At 38.5% G+C, this 12,345-nt stretch overlaps 1 protein-coding gene across 1 annotated transcript in view; it reads right to left on the reverse strand.

Moving 5' to 3' along the window:
* The window catches only part of LOC146456071 (CUB and sushi domain-containing protein 3-like), a 75,962-nt gene that overhangs the window by 15,044 nt on the left and 48,573 nt on the right, over positions 1–12,345 (reverse strand). The window contains exon 9 of the mRNA XM_085093542.1: positions 11,625–11,846. Within this exon, the coding sequence (XP_084949668.1) occupies positions 11,625–11,846 (222 nt within the window). The remainder of the gene's footprint in view (positions 1–11,624; positions 11,847–12,345) is intronic.

Genomic DNA, 12,345 nt, shown 5'->3' on the forward strand with positions numbered 1-12,345 from the left:
AATTTCTTAGTTATAGATCAATTAGTGATTAAAGTTAACGCAAAAAAAAAATCACGACGTTTCGACCTCTCCGAGATCATTTTCAAGTGCGAATAAGATACAAAACTTAGCATAAATATATTGCAAACAGTTAAAATCGGTAAGAATTTCATAAACGCTAAAATGTGATAAAACATGTCAGTGATAAGTATTTATTTATAAAGTTAACAAAGGACACAAAACAATGAAATAATAAAAAAAAAACGAGGCTTGCTAAGAACTGATCTAAACAAATAATTTTGCGCGGATGGAATCACACTGTTTGTTAAGTGTTGGTTTAAGTTCTTTGATAAAAAAAAAGCGTTACGAAAATGAGGCAGTCAAGTTTGTTTTGACATTTTCTTAAAAAATTTTAAAACTTCGCGCAATGCCATTTCGGGCTATATTGTGCTGCTCCTTCAGGTGGTTTCCGTCTGTCAATCCCTTGAATTCTTCATTTCGCTGGTGAAGGTATCGGCACATGTTACCAACATAGCCTGCATCGCACAGGCTACACTGAAAATAATACACAACGCACTGTTGATTCACAAGGGGTGGCTTGTCTTCCAACTGAGGTCTCCAAGTCGTCTGCGCAGTGCGTTTGCAGATTTCTGATCTTTGAAAGGCAGTACGATTCTTATTGGGGCTTTTTGCTTCTCAGGTACTTGCTGTTGAGTACGTGCATCCTCAGACACTTTTGAATCAATGAATTGGCGGATGGTAGACTGTAAAAGTTTGTGTCGGTAGCGCAGTCGGGAAAAAGTCTCTTTGAGGCGTTCTCATTCCTGATTAATGAGCTTCCAGGTAGATGAGAGCTTAAATGCAAGGTTGAGGATGTTTCAAAATTTTAGGAAAGTGTCAAAACAAACTTTACTGCCTCATTTTAGAAATGCTTTTCACCAAAGAACTAAAACCAACGCTGAACAAACAGTGTGATTCCATCCGCGCGAAATTGTTTGTTTAGACAGTTCTTAACAAGGCTTATTATTGTTTTATTATTTAATTGTTTATGTCCTTTTTTTTACTTTATGAATAGTTAACATTAACACATTTTATCACATTTAAGCGTGCACGACTTTCTTACCGATTTTAACTGTTTGTTATATATTTATGCTAAGTTTTGTATTTTACTCGCACTTGAAAATGACCTCGGAGAGGTCGAAACGTCATGATTTTTTAGCGTTTACATTTTTACAAAAAAAAATAAATAACCATTATAGAAAGGTTTAAGGGAAGAAAAACTGAGTAAGAGAACAATAAAAGGACGTTTTAAATCAACATAATTACTCTCCTTTTTGAGTACATTCCAAAAAACATTCACTACAAGTTCAATTTATTAGATATTGAACTGCAAAAATCAGCACAAAATAATGGTATAAATTAATTAGTGTATAGCTTTATACGTTGTCACTGCTTAATTAAAAGCTAAGCTTTGTGGTACGTTTTTTGTTCTTTACTATAATTATAAATTAAGAATAGAGCGTTTTACAGAGAAATGCTTGTTTTGGTACAGTTCATTAATTTTTCTCCTAAGGACTACGAGTCAAATGTTAGTAAATAATAAAATAAATTTTTATCCTTTGGTGTTTGGTGTTTTTGTTGTTTTGGTTAAATCTTCGCCTTTGTTTCCCCCTTAAAGTGCCTATGAAGTAAACATTTTTTTGTCACGGTTTGTTAGTTTATGAATTTCTCGGTCTGAATATGTGGGTTTTACCGAACAAAACCTTCTCAATCCGCAATTATGATCCCTGAAAGGTTCGAATTTAGCGCCGGAAAGTGTCTCCATGTTGCGCGCGGCCAAAACGATAGTATTACTAGGTTGTGACGTAGAAAATACTTTGGAACACACTAGTGTCATGGCGGCCGAGGGAGTTTCCTGCGATCTCGCCGACTTATTATGCGTCTGGTAACTCCAATATGACAAACTGCTCGAAAAAAACTGGCATGCCGGGAATAAGTATACATTACTTCCGGAGAGACGAAACTTTACGGCAGAAGATCGGTTTACCCGAATTCACAGGAAAGATTCAAGCCATAGCTCTTGAAAGCGAAAGACAACGATGATCAGCTGTGTGTGGATATATTAGACTCTTATATCCGTGATAAACAATCATCCTGCAATCTTACTGCAGTTAAATAGCATGAGCATGAAATGACGGGTAGAAAAATCCACGGATCCTCAGTCTTGGCAGATAACATTTATTTAGCGCTTCCAGAAATCTTGCTTAATTCGAGCCGATATACCTAAACAAACGCCACAGAGCTACAATTGTACCCGAGAATTGCAGCATACACATTGTCATGCATATCGAAAACTAATCCTAACGAACAGTAAGCAAACCTTCATTCAGTATATTTGAGCATTTCCCCTCACGATCACGAGCGGTTGCACCACATTTTGATCAAAAGGGAAGAATCTCCGATACAAGAAAGCAAAACTCAGAAAACTATACCAAGGCTTTTATCAACACAACAGACACACAGCGAGAGTCGCTTAGCCGGGTCCGATCTGTCAACCTCAAATAAGATCTTGCGTAAGGACCATACTGTTGCAGGTCTTCGCAGAAAATTCATCATGCTTTGTGAGTAAACGCGCTCGATCTGACTTTTAAGAGCGGCTTGCTGTAAATATCAACTATACCCATGCAGGATAGAAAAATTCGATTTTCTCAAACTTTGCCATATTAAAGGGCTTTGCTAACTTGTTACAAAAATTGAACTTTGAAGTTGTTTGGATTTTTATTTTCTTTTCGAGACGAGGTTTAGTAATTTCCTCTCACAGCGCCCGAAACCGGTCCTGAAATTACACTTCTATCGAAGGTTAGCAAACCAAAACGGAAACCGTACCAGGAAAAACTGATGCATGCCATTAAAATATCATCCTTCAACGGCAATGTAGAGCTGTTAGCTCTTAATGAATTTCAATCCTGAATTTCTTAAGGAATTTCCAAAATTATGCCTCGCGGAAGTATTGCGTGACGTTCAATTTTGGCCAGATTCGTGGGCAAAAAAATCGGTCTGGTACATGGATTTACCTATCAAAACTATTATTGCCGCCAAAAGTATCATTTTATCTTAGTTTTTACCGAAAATTTAGCTTGGGTAAATGAAACGGCAAATTGTGAGAGCGTGTTGAAAACAAGACACTCACGCTAATTGATTGGCATGTTGACCCGCCATGTTGCAAGTATTATCACGGTTAATTTACATAAAAAAGTTCGAATCTGTGTTAAATGTACGTCCCTCAAATCTCCGAGCGATATATCATCTCCCATACATAAGTCATTACCAGGGAAAAACGACCATTTTTTTTGCCAGATGGACGTATACAAAACATGGACCCAGGTCCATGGAGCACCTCGTGGACCCGGTCCATGGACCACCACTAATAAATTTTCGAAAGCATATTTTACCTGTCAATATAAGAAAGGATGGACTGCGGACTGTGTATAAAATACAGATTAAATATGGCATTCAATATGTAATTCACCCCCTACTTTCTATGTAATTGAGATTTTATGCTTTTACCACCATTGAGTTTTACACGCAATCCATATTTAGTTTTCTTTGCAGTCGTAGGGTCTGATTTCTGGTGAGTACCGACGAGGTAGATTCCGTTCTTCATCACACCTTTTTTAAACAAATCGTCCGGGCGCAAGCAGAACGAGAAAGACTAGGCCAAGTCCCAAGTATCTTTATTACGGGATGCAGAATTCAGAGGACCATTGCTATTCTTTTGGAGTCATACGTTGTCGAAACTAGACTAAGCTTTATAATTACATGTGCAGTTAAGAAATACGGATAAAACGAAGCCTAGTGGAGTATAAACAAACACGTGCCTCACATGAAGTAGGAACAAGGTAAACGGTTGGTTTCGTCTATAATCTGTTGTAAAAGGTCTTGCGAAGGGCAGTGTTTACATTTCGAGATATCGAAGGGGGTCTTTGGTGGCTGGACAGGGGCTGTGTCCATGGAACCAGTCCTCAGGGGTGGTCCATGGACCGGGTCCACGAGGTGGTCCATCGACCGGGCCCACAAGGTGGTCCACGGACTGGGTCCACATGGGTGGTCCATGGACCCGGGTCCATGATTTGTATACGTCCGTTGCCTGATGTAGCGGTTTTATTTTGAATTACTTATACGATCCGATAAGCAATCTGTTTATAACTCAATATCGTCAAAAGTTTTCAAAAACCTTGTGTGACATACATGAAATTTAATATCTGGAAGTCCTTCTTACCTTTATCTCGAGAAATTGTAGCATCACTGGATAAACAATCGCATTTACGAGACTTTCATGCGGTAAATAAACTGTTACACGTCTTTCGGATTACCTTTTGAACACAGGATACCCAATACTGCCTAGCCGTTAAGCATTACTATCGTGCGTCTTTGTTGTTTTTGTTTCCAAATTATTTTATGCTTGAGTCTTTCAGCCCTCTAGTTTTCTTTTTATGCTAAGAATGTTAAATAAATTTTTCAAGACGATCGCTCACTGCGAAGTGTTACTTATGTTATGCTGACAAGGCCATTCGCACAGGCCAGGTATTGTACCAGTCATGGTCATCACTTGTACTATTACCGTTCATTTCTAATAGAATTACGCAATCCTGCATCCTGGTATTACCCTAGTGCTCACGGTCAGTTGCTTAGTGAAAGACGCTGAAATATAAAAGTTTAATCTGTCTAGCTGTCCAGTCCTCTTACTGGAATGTTGTATTCAGGAGCCATAATCAGGGATCCATCCCTGATTATGGCTCCTGGGGTATTGTAATAAATTACTACAGATGGCTTCGTGTGGATATGCCAAACTTGTTGGAGGCGTTTGTGGATGCAGTTCCGATAGTCTTTCAACTTTGTGAAGCGAAACTCATACTCGCTCGAGTAGGTAAGGAACAATGTTCATAATTTTATATATATTTTGTAGTTGCCTGGCCAGATGTACAGACAACTTCTCTCCTCCTACGCTTAAAATATATATAGTGGACCTTTCAAGACGTGAGGTATGAGTGTGAGCAAGTATACCAGTTTTCCACTCTTTAGGGCATTATGGTCTCCGGTTGGCAATCCATCACTGATGACATTTTCTGGGTTGCGGCAGGGCTTTTTCGCTCTTACAAAAAGACGTTTCCTAGCTAGAATTCAACCTGGAGCCTGCCTGGCTATCATGGCCATCTTGTCCGAATTTTCTTGTTGATGAAAAAAGGTTTTATTAAACTTTCCCACGATTGAAATACCTTGTCAAGTATGTCTGTCAGTACTTTCCGGATGTCACGCATTAACCACGTCTGACACGGACGATTGCACGCCAGTAGAGGATCTATTATGCGTGACCTGAAAAGTTTAGGGTAGCGCGGGGTCAGGGAGGGTGGTGGGGGAGGGGGGCAGTGACAAACCCTAACCCTAACGATATTTTGTACTTCCCTAACCTTGGAGTTCTAAATTAAAAACTATACCTATAAACAGTCACATTGGTTCTGACAAACTCTGTAGGTTAGACAAATGAGTACCCACCACCCCAATGCTCTCCCGACCCAACCCTCATCATCATCATCATCATCATCATCATTATTTATTTGCCTTACTTAAGAAAAGGAAATCATTCAATTTACAAGTCAAGGTAATGGCAAGGAAACCGTCCCTGAATATGCACATTAAAGCTGACTTTTCTGCCGTTGTTTTATTTTGTTTCATTTTTTGTTTCTTTCTTTTTTTTCCTCGTTTCAATCTGCATTCCACGTCTTTGGACGAATATGTCACCTAAATCCATAAACTTTAACCGATTTGTTTAATAAAATCTTGGAGGAGGAGGAGGAGGAGGGGGTTATTGAAGATATCTGTACTGAGATTCGAAGACAGCCTCCGAGTACCTGGTACCCAAAGGCAGGCTGGGCGTCCTCATGATTAGGCTATGGATCGTAGTGTTATGGAACAGCTGATTGATGGATGAAACGTTTGCAGTTTTCATACAGAAGTAAATCTGCCACTCCACCAATATTCACTTTACAACAAAGTTCTTCTCTAAAAGGTTAGAGATTATTACTTGCTTGCAAAGTTGATATGAGTCATTACTTCGCCCTATTTTCCAATTTTAGCCTGGAACGTTCAGTGCGGTAGATTTAATATCTTATCATCTTACAGGAGTGTTTGATATCGACAGAACTCATCTTGAACTGACTATTTGTTCAAGGCAGCGTGATCTGTTTGGGGTTAGATGGCGATCTAACAAAAAGAACTGTGCTGCTTTGAGTAAGCAGAAAACGCGGTATTACCCTGTCCCGGTCCGTCGCCATTTTATCGTTTTCAATGTTTCAGAAAAAAAAAATAAAATAAAAAGGATGCTACTAAGCGAAACAGTTACAATGCATGACGCCAAAGTCAGCCCGATGTAGGTAATAGGCCTTATCACGGTTTTCGACGCCATTTTGACGGGTAGGCAAACAGGCTTGAAATAACAGTGTTTGTATGGGAATCCGATGTCAAATAATTTTCACAAAACATCGCTTCTGAAAAATTCATGAATTGGAAACTTTTGGAACTAGGGAAAGGATTTTAAGAAAAAAATTGGATGGATCTAGCTGTGCCAGAAAGCGTCCAGTCGTGTTTTGAACATTCCATACATTTCCCTGTATTTTTTCCCGCGAACTATTTTTTAGTAGCAGTTCACAGCTGGTTCGCTATACAGACAAATGTATGGAAATTTCAAAACACGACTGGACGCTTTCTGTCACAGCTACATCCCTCCAATTTTGTTCTTAAAATCCTTTACCTAGTACCAAAAGTTTCCAATTCATGAATTTTTCAGAAGCGGTGTTTTATGAAAATTATTTGACATTGGATTTTCATACAAACACTGTTATTTCAAGCCTGTTTGCCTACCCGTCAAAATGGCGTCGAAAACCGTGATAAGGCCTATTGTGTAGCGCGCGCTGCAGGAGTAATTGTTGTTTGCCATCCTTCGGATATAATTGTGGAATCCAAGTTACTTGAGAATCCTTTTCTGTTGGTGTATATTACTAGAGTCAAACCTCCCGTAAGCGACCACCCAAAATGTCAAGCGTAGGTGGTCTCTTACGGGAGGTGGTCGCTTACGAGAGGTGGTCTAAATTCTCAACTCATTAGCATAAGGTGACTCCAGCGGTTTAGTAGCCACAATAACGTTTTTCAACTTTCAGAAAATTATATTGCCAGTAAAATTTCAGTATCCAAGGTGATGGTTCGCCTGCGGTAAGTTACCCAATACTGCGAATGGGACAAGTCTATTTCAGGACACCTCCAATTGTGACATTCATGTCCCCTGAACTACCCAAGAATGTACATGTGATAATGCTACAGAGGTAAATTTTCCAACTTCTGACAGGGGATAGATGAGGACTTTTGTCGTGTATGTGACAAGTGGTCGCTTACGGGTAGAAAAAAAAAATTCTAAAAATGGCCGCGGTCGCCTACAAGAGGTGGTCGCTTACGAGAGGTTCCAACTATAGTGATTTGACTGGGGATATTTTGGAACTTTGGCTCAAGAGAGGTGGTCGCTTACGAGGGGTGGTTGCAAGGGGAGGTTCGACTGTATGAGGGAAAGGCAGCAGTATAGCATCGAGCAAAGACGTGCGAAGCCTGTGCCTCGCTGTTATAGTGTAACTAGGCAACAGTTTTGAATTTGAATGAATGTTCCGAATACGCGTCGACTAAATCTGCTAAAATGTTGTAATTATCTCATACAGATAACCCTCGACTGAGGTAAGAAGTAGAGTTTCCTGTATTTATCATTAGTTTTTCTCAAGTTGTTTGTCGATAATGATATATCAACTGATATTATGTTGCGTCCATTCCTAGGCTTCGCAAATTAAAATAAAAATTATATAAAACTACGAAAATGGTCATTTTACCTTGATATTGATTTACACAGACGAAAAGTGACATCGCACATCATTTAATGAACCATCTAACAGTTTTTGGATACCCTTTTGCGATAGTGGGAAGTGCTTGCGGTGCGGAAGGTCAAAACTAACTAGCTTGAGCACACTGGTTTGAAGACTACAGACACTCGCAGAATTTGTCATTTCATTTATCCAGGCTAGTTTCTCGATAAAAGCTAAGACAAATGATACTTTTAGTTGGAATAATAGCCTCGATAGGCAAACCCATGTATTACACAAGTTTTCGAGAAATGTTTCTCAGTTTATATATAACCTGTTATGTGATTGTGGCATTGTGTAAACAAATCAAAATAAAACCGCTACACTTACAATTGGTAACAAAACTGGTCGTTTCGCACTGGTATTGACTTACACGTGGGATATAATATATCGCTCGGATATTTGAGGGACACAAAAGACTTTTTACGTACATTTAACACAGAGTTGAACTTTTTTTTATGTAAATTAACCGTGATAATACTCGCCGCATGGCGGGTCAAAATGTCAATTAATTGGCGTGAGTGTCTTGTTTTCAACACGCTCTCACAATTTGCCGTTTCATTTACCCAAGCTAAATTTTCGGTAGAAGCTAAGATAAAATGATACTTTTGGCGGCAATAATAGTTTTGATAGGTAAATCCATGTACCAGACCGATTTTTTTGCCCACGAATCTGGCCAAAATTGAACGTCACGCAATACTTCCGCGAGGCATAATTTTGGAAATTCCTTAAGAAATCCAGGATCGAAATTCATTAAGACCTAACAGCTCTACATCGCCGTTGAAGGATGATATTTTAATGGCATGCATCAGTTTTTCCTGGTACGGTTTCCGTTTTGGTTTGCTAACCTTCGATAGAAGTGTAATTTCAGGACCGATTTCGGGCGCTGTGAGAGGAAATTACTAAACCTCGTCTCGACAAGAAAATAAAAATCCAAACAACTTCAAAGTTCAATTTTTGTAACAAGTTAGCAAAGCCCTTTAATATGGCAAAGTTTGAGAAAATCGAATCTTTCTATCTTGCATGGGTATAGTTGATATTTACAGCAAGCCGCTCTTAAACACTATTACTTCCATCAAAAGTGAGTTTTTGACGGGCCTGTGCAATTTCCATTTGCAGCATCTGTGTGCTCTCGCATTCTCAAATCGAACAAAATCGAGTTTGGAGAGACAATTTCCAGCAAACTACGAAATTCTTCGCCTTTTCATTTCGGCAAAGTATATCCAAGTACTAAACAATCATTCATAATAGTCAGTTACAAAATACTTCGAGCATATTACTGAAGTCTTCGATGACTTCCATCGAGCACCCTTCTTTCTAACAAAGTCGACCCATCTTTTTCTTCGTTTCTTCGCCTCTGGACACTCTTCGCCTTAAGAAGGTATCGTACGGCTCGCTTTTCCTTCCTGCAAATTCCTAATCTAACTGCAACCTATGCAACTGACTGCAATCAGAAGTCGAACCCACTATTACTAGTTCGGATGCTCTACCACTGAGCTACAGGAGACTCGGGGAAGCTAAGGCCATTAAAGTAGGTTTATGGGACAAACATCCCGCATACTGCTTCGAATGGAATGTCGATGAGTGGCATGTGCGCAATGAAAGGAAATGTGATGTGATATTTTTTTAAGCCTGAGAGCATCTGAACTAGTAGTCGGAAGGTCTTAGGTCTTACTCCTGATAGGAACACTCGGAATTTATTTTTCCGAGTTTGCCTGTGTTATTACCGAATAATACATCATACTCATTTGTTCCCCAGGCAGTGGTAGGGCATTCGAACTTGTAAATGTAAGGTCTTAGGTTCGACTCCTAATAGGAGCACTCGGAATATCTTGTTCCGAAATTGCCTTTGTTATTACTGAACAATAAATCATTCTCATTTGTTCACCAGGCTTTAAAAATATTACATCACGTTTCCTTTCATAGCTTCAGAAAAGCACCGAAATTGAGCAAAAACCAATCAGAACCATTAATTAAAGAAACACTAATTTACCTTAAAACAACAGTTATATTAAGAAAAGTTTTTTTCTTTAGTTTAAAAAGGGGTTTTTCATTTTGTGAAGAAAACTGCCTGTCAAAATTTGGTTGCCATGACAGCATCAAGTCAATAAATACAACTGACCGCATAAAACTTCTTTTAGTTAAATTTTTTAAAACGACCTTAAGTTTCCTGGAGTTTGCGCAAACATTAAAAAAGTTATGCAGGTTCAACGTCGCGGTGGACAGAATCTCTCCTACCAATCTACATACAGTTAATCTAACTATATAAAAGAAACAAGTGAAGTATGTGTGGTGTTCTCGTGTTCTCAAAGTGACGTCAGCAACCACTAGACCCATGCTCCTTAAAACTCGGTTGTGAACCAAACTGGTGGTGATTTTAGACTATTTTCCGTTTTTCCAGAAGGTACAAAATACCGAAGATTTCACCAAATTAAAAAAAAAAAAAAAAACTTCTGCAGAGATGCTTACCGAAATATGGGGATTTTCTGGGGGGGAAATGGGGATGGAGGGGTTTAGGTGCACTTTAATTGAGTGAGCTCAGCATATTGTTAGAATCAATGGAGGCTGCCTGAAGTAGACTTGTTAGTGGAAACTTGCAAGTAAAGAAATATTACACATTACTTCCATGCGTTTTATTCCAGCAAGTCATTCGAAAGCCTCGTTTAATTAACAATTATTCCACGAGCGCGCGTTGGATGTGAGATGATAGATAGCCAACGAGGCGCGTAGCGCCGAGTTGGCTATAATCATCTCATATCCAACAAGCGCAAGTGGAATAATTGTTTTATTAAAAACAATCAAGAAATATTGCTAGATCTTACTGATTTCGCTGTGCAAGAATAACCAGCAGACAATTTAATGGTCGCTATTTCTCGTCCATGGTATAATTGCTCATATACCATGGCCGCTAAGCCAATCAAATCCCTCGAATTGCATTATACAATGATTCAGTTTTTAATAATGTTAAATATTACCAAGAGAATCTGGCTTGAAAGTATTTAATTAACAATACTTAAATTAATATCCTCTATTTACATAAGACGTTATCAAAGTTTTACACAAAATGCATGTCCTTGGCTAGCAGAATCAATTTTTAGAAAGTGACAGTCGAATGCTGATTACCGTGAACAAATACAATAACAAACCAGCTTTGGTAAACTTACTTCTTCACCAAGTTTACAAAAAAAATCCACTCAATACATTGCGCCGATTAAAACGCTTTGCTCTGCAGACATGAAAGCGTTGGAAGATGGAATTTTCACAAATTTTAACAATTTACGAAGAAAGAGAAATGCGGTCATCTAATAGTCAATGCAGAAGTAAGAAGATAGTGAATGGTGGTCTATGTGTTATTAATGGCTTTGTCAAAGGAGGAGTTGTAGTGTGTTCTGTTAAGGAGTGTGTCATAAACTTCATCAAAGAAGACCTCGGTGAACCTGTTTTTAAGTGAATTCGTGCATTTTTAAACTAAACAGTAATGGTAAGCTCCCTAATTTTCAATTCCTTATCGTCGCAGAATTAGTATGCGACAGATGTCACAAGAATCTTCATATGGATATTATTGTTTAAAGAATGAAGGTAAAAATATAATATGAATTACATATGTATTAGTCATATGTATTAAAAAATCTAAAAGTTAGTTACAAAAGGAAAAAACAAACACAAAGGAAAGCAAAAGAAAAGGCAAACCTGTAACAGAAAACGTTTTTGAATCTGTCCCTGCCTGGTTGATAGCCATACAAGTGACGTTTCCCTCCTTTGTAACTTTTACAACTACAGTATCTGTTCCCTGACCCAAAATGGTGGAATTCTGAATTAGCGACATATTCATGGGATGAGTTCCTTCAGCCGAACACTTTACCACGTAACCTGGAACTTTTTGCACCGCTGGAATCGTTATTTTCGGTTTATCTGAAATAGTATGAGGCAAAGATAAAAGAATACCGTTTTAGAAAAGTGTCACCCCGGACTTAATTGCATCTTTAATGCCTTTCGGAATTACATTTTCTATCGTCCTTTTTACTTCTTCCTCAGAAACGTCAACAAATTCGCTAAACAGACATTTTGAAAATTACAGGGCTGCCACTACAATAATCTCGCGCGAGGTGGTTATAGAAGGATATGACGCAATCCTCGACCAATCAGATAAACAGAATCTCTGTAATCACCTGAGTAATTATACTAAACTGAATATATTTAACAATTATTCCATAAGCGCGTGTTTGAGATAAGATGATAGGATATAATCATTTCATATCCAAAACGCGCGAGTGGAATAATTAATTTCTTAAAAAAAACAAGCTATAGATATTGCTAGATGTCGATGATTTTGCCTTGCAAGAACAACCAGGAGATAAATTAAAGGCCGCTATTGTTCGGGCATGCTTTAATGGTTCATGGCCGCTATATC

Source organism: Pavona decussata, unplaced genomic scaffold, assembly GCF_977016875.1.
Source record: "Pavona decussata unplaced genomic scaffold, jaPavDecu1.1 SCAFFOLD_261, whole genome shotgun sequence".
NCBI classification, from domain to species: domain Eukaryota; kingdom Metazoa; phylum Cnidaria; class Anthozoa; order Scleractinia; family Agariciidae; genus Pavona; species Pavona decussata.